The sequence below is a fragment of the Anthonomus grandis genome, chromosome 11 (genome assembly GCF_022605725.1).
Source record: "Anthonomus grandis grandis chromosome 11, icAntGran1.3, whole genome shotgun sequence".
Lineage (NCBI taxonomy): Eukaryota > Metazoa > Arthropoda > Insecta > Coleoptera > Curculionidae > Anthonomus > Anthonomus grandis.
Window position 1 is genome coordinate 12403496 of NC_065556.1, and position 16291 is coordinate 12419786.

The window sequence follows — 16291 nt, forward strand, 5'->3', positions numbered from 1 at the left end:
GGAAATCACTTTACTATGCCACAACATCATTCAGCACTCTTTCAAAGAGGTTTTGCCTATAATGCAGTATCTTTATATAACTCCTTAGATCCCTATTTAAGAGATATTAGTTTAAACGGCTTTAGGTCTCAGTTTAAAACTTATTTGTTAAATTTACAAAATACTTAGTGTCATTATGAATTATGTTTACTTTTCACTTCTTTTTTGATTTAGAATAGGGATGGTTAAGTGTAAGAGTAGCCTAAGGCTAAACTTCGCCATTTGTATTCTTTAACCTTAATCTTATATGTATATACCTATAAAACATTTAAATCTGTGTAATGTATATGCATGATTAATAAAAGACGATTTATTATAAATTTTAAAAGGAATTGTTCAAGCCTATCTAAAAAAGTACTTATACTACTATTTGGGGAACGATACATACAAACAATATAATAATTGGCTTTACCAGAATAAACAATTGAGAATTCAAACTCCTTTTCAACACAGATCATCAAAATCGCCAAAACCAACAAAGTCATCGCAAAAACATTGATGCACAAGAGCCACAGTGCCACCATATCCAATTCAAGACATTAACAAAGAAGTATACTTAAATGGTAATGAAAAAAAAGACAAAAATGAGGAAAAAGGGATTTCTGATAAAGGGTTATCAAAAGAAAAAATAATTGTGGAGCAGACTGACAAAATTCAATATGTGCCCCTAAATGTTTCAATGGACAACATTTTAAACTTCAAAAATATTCCGGAAAAAGAAAGCAAAGACAATAAAGACAAAATGCCCAGATCTATAAGCAGTCAGGCTTGGAGAGCTCTTCAAAATAAAAAAGAAGAAGAAGAAAAGGCTAAAAAAGCTGAAAGTATTAAAGTAAGAAGAGAGCAATGTGAGGCTGCTAAAATGAAAAAGGCAAAAGCAAATAAAGGAAAATTTAATATTAAAAAGAGTTTGAATATAAATGACCACAGCAATAATGCAGATGAAAAGGCAAATGTTGAAGAAAATAATATAATAAAATGCGCAGATTGCAGAGAAGATTTAATAAGTGACACTGAAGAGGATGACGAAAAAAACATAGGATGCAACCTTTGCCCTAACTAGGTTTCATCTTAAATGCACTGAATTTGTAGGTCTAACATATGAGGAGGGAGAAACCAAAGATTACACATGTTTTAAATGTTCCTAGTTTTGTCCTAATGTAATTTTTTGATATTTGTTTACTTATGTTATTTTTTATCTTGTTTTTTACTGATTTATTTTAGATCTATATATATATATATTTGTAAGTAATTTTTTCTAAAAAACGAATAAAAGAAGTTTTCCAATTAATTATAAAAATTTGCAATATTTATATTTTTTTAATTTTTTGTCTTAAATAATTATTTTTTATTAAGCTTTCTGCAAAAGAGTCGGTTGAAAAGTAGCAGTACTGGTTGACGAAAAACGGAATAAGTCGACCGAAAGCTGGAGTTATTCTGGTTTGGGTTCGGAAATGGCGGGTCAAAAACCCGAACAAAGGCTAATTTTTCTTTTTAATTTTTTTTGCATTAAACAAACATTTTGTTATGAATCATTGCTAAATTATAACATTACATTGTTTAGGTACCTCTTTTGGTTTTATTTATACCTCTTATACAACAAAAATTGTAAGAATTTGAAGTTTAATTTTGTACTAAATGGTCAAAAACCGGCGAAATTACCCTACACATTGTCATGATTTTTTTTCATTTTTTATAATTTTAATAAAGAAAATATTATTCATCCTCCAATTTTTTTTGCTTAAAATAGTCCAAAGAAGATTAGCTTACTATTTCATATTCAAAAATTTGAGATACCTAAAGTCGACTAGAACCAAAAAAACAAACTTGTCAAATTGTTAAAATGATAATATATTGTCAGTGGCATTCCTGCATTTTATCAATATTTAAAAGGCTCCTAAGAAATTTATTTTTAATAATTTCCTGAAAACTGGATTTAAAATCTATGTATAAAACCAATGAAAATATGTATTTGAAAATCAAAAATAAAAATTCAAAATTAGATGAAGCCAGGTCCATATTATTTACTAACATGACCCAAGGTTTAATTTGGGGGAGAGACAAATCACTCTTTAATATACTGGTTACTAATCGAGGAATACTAACTTCTAGTCTAATTCTATTAGACTTCATTCAGGTAAAACCAGTAAAAATTATTTAATGTGTGTAATATTGTTAACAGGTAAGAGAGCATTTAGGGGTTACATAGATACTAGTACATATTATAAACTTCACCACTTGTTAGAGATAGAAGTAAACTATGAAGACAGAAAATAATTAGCTTGGGGAGACCATTGCAATAAAACTTACTTAATATCATCAACATTAACATCATCCGTACGAATTTTCTTCACCGCAATATCTTCAGCATCCTCATTGATTCTCTTAACAATTTGCCTAAAAAAAAGTACCATATTACCATGTTTTCATGAAGGTTAAGATGGGGGCTACAAACCTCTTATCATCACCTTCAGATGCCGAGTTTTCTTCAACCACTCCCGAAGCATCTTCTGCATTTGCTTCGAAGCAATCGAACAACTCGTCTATGGAATCGGCCATTTTTTCACTTTTTACTGGATTTTTGCGGGAAACCGTAAAATAATGGAAGAAAAGACATCACGCGGTAACGAAACAGAACGAAAAGAGCGTTTGGAATCGGTATGCCGAGAAAATAGAAATTGATCTGTCAACAGTGTCATTCTGTCCACTAGGGCCATCTAGTGTTTAATGAAATAACATTGAAAATGATAGGCATGAGGAGGATGAAGGGAAGCTTAAGGTACGGATCCACTTGAAGTATTATTAGCGCTAGCACTTAAAAATTAAATATTGTATTATAAATTGTATAATTTAATAATATTGTATTATCAATATTGAATCATTAAAGTTTTTGATCCTTCTTTATTTTGGAGACACGTCAATAAATTAAGTAGGTCTGATTTCAATAGCATACATATGTTGCTCGTAATGGTCAAGATTGAATTCTCAATTGTTTATTCTGGTAAAGCCAATTATTATATTGTGTGTATGTATCGTTCCCCAAATAGTAGTATAAGTACTTTTTTAGATAGGCTTGAACAATTCCTTTTAAAATTTTCTCCTAAAAATACTATAATTCTTGCTAGCGATCTTAATATAGATTTTGAAGATGGGGAGAATAGGGCTACATTGGATTTAATTAATTTGCTTTCCTCTTTTAATATTTCTATGCATGTTAACAGCCCTACGCGTGTAACAGGTACCACATCAACAACCATTGACTATGTTGCCTCCAATATACAGGAGAATGTAATTTGTAATGTATTTGATCCAGCTTTGTCTGATCATAATGCCATCCTGGCTCAGGTGCCATTCAGAAAAAGATACAAATCCAGAGGTTTGGGTAGAATTTACAGCACAAGGAACTTGGATGCAGGATGTCGGTCTTTTAATTGGGACTCAATATTTTGTGAGCAGGATGCTCTTGCTTCATTTCACGCATCTCTTTCAAAGTTAGTTGATAGATACTTTTCCGTTCACCCATTAAAAAATCGATTTAGGGACCGGAAAAGATGGTTAACTCCTGGTATTCGCATTTCCGGTCGTAATCTTAGATTTTTTGGTATTTTAAAAAAGTTCTACCCGATAAATAATTTTGTATTGTCGCTATTCTCAAGATATCGAAAAGTTTACCGGAAAGTTGTGTGTGAGGCGAAAAGACTCTATTATTCCAAACGTTTGAAATATTCCTCCAATGAGCAACGCGAAGCGTGGTCAATTGTTAATGAGGTTGTGTCCAAAAGTAATGGCTCTCAAGAAGTGCAGATTGATTCTGACATATTGAACTCTCTCTTCCACTTATAACCCTCTCAAATTTTTACCTACCACTAGTGGAAACTCATTTTACCTCAGCCCCACTACTCCCAGGGAGATTTTTTGCACTATAGGATCGATGAAAAAGAAAAGGGTATCTAGTGACAATGGTATTTCAGTGAATTTATTGGAAGAACTTCCTTTGAGTGCTATTCAGGCTCTTTCTGATGCTATTAATATTTCATTTCAGTCGGGCACATTCCTCTTTGCCTAAAATTAGCAAAAATTTTGCCTCTTTATAAGGGTGGTGATCGTTCTAGTCCATCCAACTATAGACCGATTTAAATTTTGTCTACTTTATCTAAGTTAATTGAAAGACTTATGAAGGATCGTCTTTTAAGGTTTCTTCTGGGGGAAGGGGTTCTTCGAGATGAACAATTTGGTTTTCTATCAGGAAAAAGCACCTCTGACGCTATGTTTGATTTCTTGTCCAAACTTCTCCAGGGTGTTAATGAAAGAGAGGCGACTGCAACGGTGTTCTGTGACTTGTCCAAAGCTTTTGATTGTGTGAGTCATAGGATACTGCTTCAGAAGCTTTCTGCTTATGGAGTTAGGGGTGTTGCACTGAAGTGGTTTGAGTGCTATTTGTCTGGTCGCGAGCAGTCTGTGTACCTTAATGGTGACTTTTCTGGTAGGGAGTCTGTGGATTGTGGGGACCCCCCACAGGGGTCAGTTCTTGGTCCCCTTCTATTTCTTGTATACATTAATGATCTTATTACTCTTAGCATATGTGGACATTTTACATCGTTTACTGACGACACAACAATTTTATGGTCGAATAAATATCCCAAGCAGCTTGTCAGAAATGTTGCAGCCGATCTTCTGAAATTAAAGCAATGGTGTGATTCCAATCAACTTTGCTTAAATATGTCAAAGTCCCATATTATTGGTTTCAATTTTCAAGCTGAGAGTCTTGATTTTGGTGAGAACGCATTGGACATGGTAGACAATTCTGCATTTCTTGGTTTAGTCATTGATAAAGATTTAAAGTTTTCTGACCATATAATAAAGTTAAATAAAAAACTTGCTTCTGGCTGCTTCTCTATTAGGGCAACCGTTCATGAACTGGGGAGAGATGTTGCTCGTGATGTGTACTTTGCTTTGTTCGAGTCGCGTTTAAGGTATGCTCTTCCATTTTGGGGTGCATGTTCAAATTATCTGTTTCAGTCTATTTTTGTGCTGCCAAAGAGGGCTGTCAGAAGTTTATTTAAGGCCCATTCTAGAATGCATTGTGGTAATCTTTTCAAAGAGAGCCGTATTTTGACCCTACCATCATTATTTATTTTGGAAACTGCAGGTTTATTATTCAAAAATAAGAACAGTTTTCCAATCCGACATCACAGTTATCCTACCAGACAGATTAATAATATTCCCCTTCCTATTCCTCATTTTACATCTATCAAAGATTCATTTATATATCGCGGTTTAATGATTTATAATCACATTAGCGTGGAATTAAGAAGTGTTCAGTCTTTGCGCCAGTTTCGTTGTAAACTGAAGTCATATTTGCTTCTAAAAGCCTTTTATTCGATTGAAGACTTTTTTAAGGCTGAGGATGTTGTGTAGTAGATGCTAAGCTTTTAATCTGTTAATTTTAATTTTGAACATACCTTTATGTGTCCCTTTATCTCTGCTACCTTTGTCTACATGCATATATTTTGTTTTATAAAGATTTTGTTTGTAACATTTTTCTCTTGCATTTTTTTTTAGGCATTTTATATGTTGTATAATTTTTTTATATTTGTTTTGTAAAATCTGATTTGATTGTATTTATTTTCTGAAGCTTTGTCAATAAAATTCGTGTACATGTACCAAATTTTCGACAATAAAGTACTTGAAAAAAAAAAGATATTGTAAACTTATTTGCAGGTATTTTAAAACCAAATCAGAAACAGTAATGGTGTTTTTCTGGATCTTGTTATTGCATCTTGTGATGATGTTGGGGTTAACGACGTTGAAGAATTCTTTGGTTTCTGTTGATTCCCACCATCCGTGTTTAGGTGTTTTCCTTAAAAAGTAAAGAACATCCCAGACATTATAAGGTTACCTCAACTACCAGATTCAACTTCAAATAGACTAAAAACTAGAACTTTTTACTGATGTATAATATCTTTGCCTCCCAGAATTGGGAACATCTTAAGGTATTTACTGATGTTAATAATGTCACTGAGGCTTTTTATTCTACACTTGAAATGAAAATTTTGACAAATGAGTACCTCAGTCACGTTAAAAAGTAGAAAATATCCAGTGTGGTTTATCATTGAGATTATCAAACTTATTAAGTTTAAGTATAAACTTTATCCTAAATCAAGAAAATCCAGATCTCTCTACTGGAGATCCAGATACTATTCCACAAGAGTTTCGGTTAAATCTAAAGTTAAAGCCGCCTACACCAAGAGACGTGAAATTTGCGTTACGAACAAATCCCAGAATGTTTTGGTCCTTTGTGAAATCCTTGAGAGATTCGGCGGATATAATGAAGGAAATGACATTTGAAGACAGGATTTTTTCAGGTTCTCAAAAAGTTCGATTTTTTTAAGTCCGTCTATATTAATGATCACGACTTACCATGCTTGCCCTTTAAACCCATGTCCTTTTTTGTAGTCCTCGGGTTTTTGAAGATGAGATTAAACAGGCCTTCAACAAAATTAAAGAGAATAAGGCTACTGGTCCAGACGGCATTCCAGCTTATGTATTGAAGGGTTGCCGTGACCATTTGTTGAAGCCGTTAGGATATCTGTTTAATATTATTCTCCAAACTTCAAGTTATTCAGATAGGTGGAAAATTACCAAAATAAGTCCTATATACAAATCTGGCCCTAGAGATCAAATTAAGAACTACCGATCAATTACTATTATGAGCTCTATTTCTAAAGTCTTAGAATTGATTATTTTTGAGCGCCTGTTCAGTGAAATAGCTGCTCGCATTACTTCTTGTCAACATGGCTTCTTGCCCAAAAAATCAATTTTCACTCATCTTGTTTCATTCTGTCAATATGTCCATGAAGATATTAATGGAAAATCCCAGGTTGATGTTATCTATACAGATATGGAGAAAGCGTTTTGATAAAGTAAGATACTGTACAATACTGAAATCTTTATCACACTTAGATGTGTCTCCTTCTATTACGTGCCTAATCCAGTCATACCTCAGTTGTACCTTTCAATATGTTGAAATTAAAGGTTCCAAGTCGTGTATCTTTAAAAGTACTTCTGATGTTCCACAGGGCTCCAATCTTAGACCACTCTTGTTTTTGGCTGCTGTTAACGGTCTTACTTGTAATATTAAAAATGCAAAGAGATTATTGTTTTTGGATGATTTTAAGTGTTTCCTTTAGATTCAATCTGTGAATGATTGTCAGGCTTTACAAGATGAATTCTGGGATGTTGCGATCTGGTGCGAATTAAATAGTTTTAGATTAAATATCAGTAAGTGTGCTTGTATGTCATTTACCCTAAATAATAGTCCCATAATTTTTAATTACACCTTTAATGCTGAACAACTTTAAAGAGTACCCCAGCTGAAGGATCTAGGAGTGATTTTTGACTTGACTCTTTCATTTTCTAAACACATTTTATCAAAAGTAGAAAATACCCAAAAAATGTCTGGATTTATTATTAGAACCACCAAGGAGCTGAGTATTGAAGTGAGTCTTCATCTTTTCGATAGCTTAGTTTTGCCAGTCTTGTAATATGGGTCCATTATTTGGTCCCCCCCAGTACAGTATCTGGGTGGCAATGGTTGAAGGTCTTCAGAGAAAGTTTTTGAAGTGCATGTATTTTAGGAAATTTGGTATATTTTCCCAAAGAGGCTGTGATAATGATCATTTGTTGCAGATTTTTGAAAGACTGTCTCTGAGTAAGAGAAGAATTAGAATATTTTTGTGCACTTTTTTTAAAATACTGAAAAATAAAATAGATTGTCCTGAGATTCTTAGTCAGTTACCTTTTGCTTTAAACAAAATTAACACTCGCCATCCATTAATTTTTTATCTGGCTTATCCACGAACCAACCTCTATAGGAATTCTCCCATTTAAAAACTTTTAAAAATCATCTAAAACAAACATCTAAAAATATTTTAACTTATATGCTTCCGATATTGACATTGATTCAACTAGTCTGAATCAATTAAAAAAAATAATACTAAATAAACTAAAACAGAATTGAACTTGTCAGTGATAAGTTGGGTATTTGTTATTGTAATATTATTTATTACAGTACTTTTTATGCTATATAAAGTTATGTATATTTATGTAGTTACCTATGTTAAGTTAGTATCTGTAAGTGGCATTGTAACTGTAATATAAATAAATAAATAAAACTACATACGGGAAACCTGCCAGCAAGGTTCCTGATTATAAGTTTGATTAGAGTCTGGACTTTATATTTCTACTTATTTTTATTTGACGAAATTTTACGCCTTCCTAACAGAAACTCTTTTGGCCCTAATGGTATCTTACCCGTTCTCCTTAAAAAACTGCATATGTACTCTGAGTAAGTCATTGCACCGCCTTTTCAATCCTTTGCTTGACATAGGCAAATTTCAATAGGTAAGCTTTTAAATACGAATTAAAATGGCAATAGAACTGATATTTGTAATAATAAAGGTATACGTATTCAGCCTTTAATTCCTAAGGTATTTGACAGGTTGCTTTCTATACAATGTTCATAACATTGCAAGCGATTGCTTAGCGATAACCAACATAGTTTTTCTCAGACTAAATCTACGATGACTAACTGATTGACCTATTATAGTATAATTTGATCAGTCTTTTTGAGAGGCCTTTAAAGGTTGATAGTGTGTAAGCAGACATCCTAACGACCCCTTTGATATGGTTGATCATGATCATCATGGTTAGGAAATTTGGGGCTATGGACCTTTAGATTTTGGTCAAATTTAGTCATAGTTTGGTCATATACAGCTAGTTGAATATTAGTGAACTATAATTATTCTAGTATTACTTTTATATTATTATATTATACAGGGTGTCGATTTGAAAACTTTCAATGCAAATACCTCTGAAACTAAAAAAGTTAGAAAAGCACAATTTGGTACAAATGTTAAATAGGTAGGAGGGACTCCATATTTTGATTAAAGGGCAAGTTACCCCTTGAGCCCGATGCACCCAACCCCAAAACTTTAAATGGCACCCCTGTTTTGTGATACTTTAAATTTAAGGTCTTTTGGAGTAGTATTCACCTGCACCCATTAGAATTTGTTCGCCGCCAGGTTCTAAATGTTATTTTATTTAATTAGATACTGAAAATGGCTTCTATTTTGGGCCTAACGAAAATATAATCTATTTTCAAACTCATTTCTTAAATTTTGGAACACTTTTCTCCGAATAGATGCACATTCTATAATAATCCATTGCCGAATGATCATCGAATGATGATATTATATTAAAATATAATTATATGGAGTTGGAAACCTTCATTTCATTTTATTATTTAACTTATACGGGGAGGGGGAGGGGAGGAATTGATGGTTATGGTTTTTTTTTCCTCTGTATTGCTGTTTTTCTTTTTCACAGCATAAGAATAATAATTTTGACATGTCTCATTTTGATGTATGTCTGCGCGCTGTACTGTGGAATTCTGAAGAGCTATTATTTTTTTTCTTAAAATATTTTGGCTCTTTGTACTCCTTCTGACAGAGTTCCAAATACTAGATAATTTTATGGACGTTATTTGGCAGTACAATGTAGGGATTTATTTTAAATTACATTTGAAAATAGACCGATGCCATGCAGAAAAATAATTTTAAATGTTATTTCGAATTTTAAGAGATCCTTTCATCTTCAAGATTATCAAAAATGCCACATTACATGGCAGGCACCTTCTATTAAGGGGTCTAGGTGCAAGAAGGACTAGGAGAAATTGTTTGTAGTGCCTTACAGGTGCATTCAACATAATCAAGTATAAGTGTTGAACTGGGTATGTATTATAAAATTGTTGCCAGTACTTGGAACAAACATGTATCCAAATGTTTCAAACATTTCAAAACTCAGGAGATATTTCCAATAGACCAGCGGCAAAGAATGGAATTTTATAAAACCATGATGAAAAAAGCAAATGAAAATTGTTCGATATAGGTCTTTGGAAAATGAGGAGAAAAGTTTTTAATTCCGTACTCAGTATCCTCAAAAATTAAATGTTTAAAGTGGTATTTTGGGCATATTTATTTTAGAATATATCATATTCTTCTTCTTCCTCCATTATGATGGACTCGCGTGTGTGTCGGTCGCCCAATATTTATTTCACAAAATGAAATTCCGAAACGCATACTGCCCTGGCTACCGACGTGAATAGGTTCAGCTCAAGAGTTAGTGCAAAAAGTTCTTCATACCATTAAAATGCTCCTCATTTAGACCTGTCTATTTTTTACAATACGTCTGTCCTGATCATAATGCAGTTTGATAAAGGACTTTTAGTAGATGCTTTTTGTAACCGTCTTATTTGTGGGACTTTCGATGTTAAATGGCCTGCTAGACCTCCAGATTTGTCGCCAAATGATGAATTTTTGGGATTATCTTAAGGAGAATTTCGTAGGCCAAAAAATTTAGAGGAGCTTCGACTTAAAATGGTTGAATGTGCCATTTTGAATTCATCAGAAACTCTTTTGGAAGCACGAAATTACTTTTATGATAGGTTAATTCATTATTTAGCGAAAAAAAAATTTAAGTTTTATTTAAAGAGATATATTTTTTAGTTAATTTTTAAAAGTTTTAATTTTAGTTTTGAAGAGTGTGTACATTTTTCTACTCCTATCAGAGTTTATATTTTAGTTTTATTAGAATAATGCCTTCATTGTCATTATGTAATATACAGCATAATATACATTTTGAGACCACAATTCTTTGTGGGTTGTACATTAATGTATGTAAAGCCTGCATCAGAAAAATATTTTAGAAATGCCTGATGAATTCCGTAATATTTTGCAAAATTTTTTTTTGCAATTGAAATAGTTACCCCATTAAAGTCAGACGCTTACTAACATTGTAAAACGTCAAAAAACAACGACATAGCATTAGTGCCGTACAAGTTAAAAAAGTACTTAATTCACTTTTTTGACGAAAATTAGTTTTTTATGATATGATCGATAGTCAAGTGGAGTCCACTTTTATCACCGAAAACGAAATTCTAAGTTTGCCATTTTTTTGAATTTTAAATTTTTATGCGACTATTACTTGACTTCTGCCCAAGAAAAATGTATAGAAAAGTTGAAAATAGTGACGTATCACGTGTGATTTACAACTTAGAAGTGTCGTAAGTCGACTTAAGTCACTCTTAGTGTAAATAAAAAAATTATTAAAATTTTTAAACGGAATCGGAAAGAGCTTCTTCTCTAAAAGAGAGAATTCTCTAAAATACGCAGGTTTAAAATCATTATGTGTAAAATGTCTTTTACTATCAGTCGGTGAACTAAATAAGAATCTTGAGGCGCTTCTTGCAATTTCGCAAAAACAGAGTCTGGAGCTTTATGTGTTGGAAACTCAAGTTTTATTATTTGGCAGACAGCGCTAGAAGGCTTATACTTATCTGATATTTAATTAACTTTAAATAAAGACGTGCTAAATATCTCTAACTCCGCAAAAAATCAAAGTTTCATTTCAGATAGTAAATTAGGATTTAGCGATTTTATGACTCATTGGTACTCTCTTACTTTAATTTCGCCGATAGTATCCGTGATTCTTGTTTGCTTGCAAGGGACAAATACCACATGAAGCTTATTTACTTTGTGCAAGAGTAATAACAGATTTACAACTCGTAAATCTGCGTTGCTGTATATAATGAGAGTAATTTTCTTTGTAGGGGCAGATAGACAGACAATACCGCAAATATATCAGCTGTCCGCCTTCATTCCGAAATCATCGCGGTTGCGCAAGTGAGCACACCGCACGACATCTATAAAGATACGTGGAAGGTTAGAGAATTTTCCGGAACTTCACTATTCATTATATTTCAAAATTCACTACATATATTTTAAGGGCGTATTCCTGAGGTCAAAATAAGACTTTTTTTTCTATAAACATGAGTCCTAAAATGCACCCCCTTCAAGCTACAGCCATCGCAAGAAGTGTAAAAAAAATCGATTTTTTAAAACTGTGTCTACAGTTTTGCATCAAATTTAACGAAATTTGGAATACCTCGGTTATTTTAGGCGGTCTATTTACTCTTTATCTTAGAAAAGGCGTAAAACTAATTTGAAGGGGTAAACTGAGGGGATGCACACTTTTGATGGCCAAAATTTTATGTGGACATACATTTTTTTAAAAATTAAGCTACACCAAAAAATAGACCATACAAAAATTTAACTTTTTGGTCTCTTATATGTTTTTCATACGAATATTAGTTTTTGAGAAAATCGCAGGAGAATAAAAGGATAGCAATATCGTAAATTAAAAATCAAAGAAAAAATTTAGGAAGTAGGCTGTGTTTCGCAATTGTTGACATTTTTATTTTTGAGGTTTTAGTAGTAGGCTGTGAGTATTTGTTTTAGAAATTTTTTAACTTGCTTGACATTTGGTGTAAAATAAATTTACTGTCATTGTTGACTTTGTTTAATTCCAGTAGTTTACTTCCCGTTTTAGATTTAAAGTGTAGTTTCTATTCCCATGTTTTATTTCTAAACGCTAACATTGCTAAAATGAAAAATGAATGAAATGTCTTGCTGATGGTAACGCGTATGAAGCTCAAAGATTGTATCAGTTAAGGTTTCCTAATCGCCGACTCCCGAATGTAAAAACATTTTCAGAGTCACATCGGCATCTTAGGGAATACGGTAGTTTTCGGACCCCCAGGAACAATGCAGGCAGATCGCAACAAGCACGAAACTGAGATGCGCGAGAGATAATAATTTTTTATCAAGTATTCTATTCACAGACAAAGCTCATTTTTCGCGGGAAGGGGTGGTGAATTTTCACAATGTGCATGTTTGGGCAGCAGAGAATCCGCACGAAATTAGACAAACTCACCACCAGAAGCACTTTAGGCAGGTTTAGTGGGAGATGAGTTAATTGGTCCTTTCTTTTTTCCTAGAATTTTGGCGATACTTATTTAGACTTTCTACAGCACCATTTAAATGGTTTACTAGACGATGTACCTTTAAATGTGCGAGCGAACATGTGGTTTATGCATGACGGTGCCCCCCCTCATTTCCGTATAACAGTGCGTGACTATTTGAACTTTGTGTTTCCTGAGAGATGGATTGGTAGAGCAGGCCCAATACCATGGCCTCCACGCTCCCCGGACTGCAATCCTCTGAATTTTTTTTTCTGGGGATATGTAAAAAGCCTCGTCTATAATCCTGGTCAAGTGCCTTCGCTCGAGGTCTTAAGGCAAAGAATTATTGATGCCTTTGAAACAATAAGAAATACTCCCGGAATTTTAGAGCGAGTAAGACAATCTATGAGAAGACGAATGGAGGCTTGTATTGCAGCGGGAGGTGCGCATTTCGAGCACTTTTTATAAAAAAAAAATATTTGTTTCTCAGAAGTTTATTGTTTATTAAAAAAATAATTAGTTATTATGTTAATAAATGTTAAATAATTTTTTAACCAATTTTTTGTATTTTTATAAACCGTCATTCTTTAATGTAAATAATTGTTCATCAATTTATTGAAAAAACCTCAATAACAAAGTTTCAACAATAGCAATACCAGTCTACCTATTTATTGTTAAATGTCGTGCCACTTAAAAAATGTCCTAAAACAAATAGTCACATCCTACTACTTAATATTATCTGTTTAAATTATCGGTGATTTTCTCAAAAACTATTTGTATTATCAAAAAAATGCAAGAGACATAAAATTTACATTTTTGTATGGCCCATATTCTGGTGTAGCTTAATTTTTAAAAAAATATATGCGTACATAAAATTTTGGCCGTCAAAAGGGTGCACCTTCTCAGTTTACCCCTTAAAATTAGTTTTACGCCTTTTCTAAGATAAAAAGTAAATACCGCCTAAAATAATGGGGATATTCCAAATTTCGTTAAATTTGATGCAAAACTGTAGACACAGTTTTAAAAAATCGATTTTTTTTACACTTCTTGCGATTGGCTGTAGCTAGAGGGGGGTGCATTTTAGGACCCATGTTTATAGGAAAAAAAAGTCTTATTTTGACCTCAGGAATACGCCCTTAAAATATATGTAGTGAATTTTGAAACACCCTGTATAAGGAGCTTTCAACGCTTGGAGGCCAATTCAAGTCAGAATATTGGCGCGACTTACCATTGCGGCGTAGTAAATAAATACTCTTAGACTATTTTTGTGTAATAAGTATTTTAATTCATACTTTGGCGAATGGCTTAAATGCTACAATAGATATCTCGCTATTTTATTATACCTAGTAAATCTTGTAGACTTCATTTCATCATTTTGAAAATACGCACAGCGTCAAATAACTTGGACTCGCTGTATAATACCAAATCTAAAACCTTTATCAACATTTTGTTTATGTAAAAATAAATAAACTCGCATAAACTTTTGTTTTTTTATCATGAACAAAAAAAATCACAAAATGTTATCACTTACTTTAACTACATTTGTTGAAAATTGTTAGTGTCATATAAATCTCGAATAGTATAATTCATTCCCAATTGGGTCTGGGTATCAAACTTACCGGTTTTAATAAACCTATAATAATCGCTTTATAAAAAACAGAACTGGTCAAATCATAGGATTTCAGCAAGGCTTGGCATTCCTAAGAGCTCTGTTATCCTAATAGTGCAACTGTTTCAAGAAACTGAGGGTGTGAATAGGAGACGTGCTAGTGGGCATCATAGTGTCAGAGAAAGAGAGATTAATAAGAGATTAAAAAGAGAATTGATATTTAGCTAATTTTTTTTTAGTGGTAAGAACGCATTTCAGAAAAATATACGGAAGATCCATTTCCAGGCCTACAATTACACGAAGGCTAGCAACTGCCAATTTGCGATCAAGAAGACCTTTAAGAGTGTCGAGGCTTATTGGAGCACATATCGCTGGCAGCTTAGCATGGGGCCATATTTACAAAAACTGCAATCCTTCAGGAGCTGATGGTAGCGGCACTAGAAAAGTGGAACAATATTTGTCAAGAAGAGATAGATAATCTTATTCGCTCCATGTCAAGGCGAGTTAACAGAAAATATTATTGTTTTTATTTTATTTTAATAAGTTAATTTTTTGTTAGATTAGTAATTTTGATATATCGATTTTTGATACCTAATTTGGTTTTATAATTTTTTTATACCACCCAACACTTTTACACTTTATAATATGTGATTAACCTGGTAAAATAATAACATATTTTATGGTATTCTTGAATATAAATTATATTATCTTTCGAAGACATTTGAAGATTCTTGACACTGTGTGTATCTCCAACATAGACTATTCATATTTGAGACTGAAGCTTCTTTAACGTATATATAGTGCTTTTCTTTAATGTTCCTCCCCTCTTTATTTTTTGAAGGGATCAATTCAAAATATTGAAACTTGAGGTAATGCAATTGAAGAATGAAAACTATATTTTAAAGCAAAATTCACAGATGAAAATATCAACATCGCTGCTGGGCGTCATCTTGGAAACAAAATTAATGGAAAGGGTGGTCTTGTGGCACATCATTTTGAAGCTCCTGACGAGTACTTTATAGCCCTAAAATATAAATTCAATATCTTTACATACTACAAAATGGTGGTACATTTAATAATTACCTGAATACACAAACATATAACTTGGTATATCGAATAAACACATTGAGTAAAATTGAGAAGATGCTGGAAATGGTTGTCTTGAATCTCTTGACACAAAAACAGTCGGTCCGAAATTTCACACCGAACATTTTAAAATACACTGACATCGATATATTTACAAATATTCGTTATTTTCTGTCATAAACCCGATACTGAAGCAGGTTCAGTTTCGTACACCTTATGCTTCAAATAGCCTCATAAAAAAGTCTAAAGGTGTCAAATCTGGAAAGCCAGCTGGCCATTGCACAGGTCCTCGACGGCCAATCCAACGACCGGGAAAATTGTTATCTAAAAAGTTCCGAACTTGTCGGAAGCTGTGTGGTGGAGCTCTATCTTGCTGGAATACAATATCCATATCAAACTCATTAGGATTCGTTTCGACCGTTTCGGTGATTAAAGGGTTAATAGTATTTTCCAGCATATCCAAATACAGTTCCCCTGTAAAATTTTGTTCGGTGAATAGAGACCCCACAATATGTAGTAGGTAAAGATATTGAATTTATATTCTAGGGTTATAAACTAATCGTTAGGAGCTTCAAAATGATGTGCCACAAGACCACCCTTTCTATTTAATTTTTTTTCCAAGATGGCGCCCAGCATCCATCTTGAAATTTTCATCTGTCAATTTTTCTTTAAAACATAGTATTTATTTATCAATAATA

General features: G+C 32.9%; 1 protein-coding gene across 1 annotated transcript in view; it reads right to left on the reverse strand.

Moving 5' to 3' along the window:
- LOC126741884 (exosome RNA helicase MTR4) overlaps nucleotides 1–2702 on the reverse strand; it is an 81632-nt gene extending 78930 nt beyond the window's left edge. The window contains exons 1-2 of the mRNA XM_050448345.1: nucleotides 2495–2702; nucleotides 2350–2436 (exon numbers count right to left, since the gene is read on the reverse strand). Of these exons, the coding sequence (XP_050304302.1) occupies nucleotides 2350–2436; nucleotides 2495–2598 (191 nt within the window). The 5' untranslated portion in view covers nucleotides 2599–2702. The remainder of the gene's footprint in view (nucleotides 1–2349; nucleotides 2437–2494) is intronic.
- Nucleotides 2703–16291: the final 13589 nt, after the last annotated feature.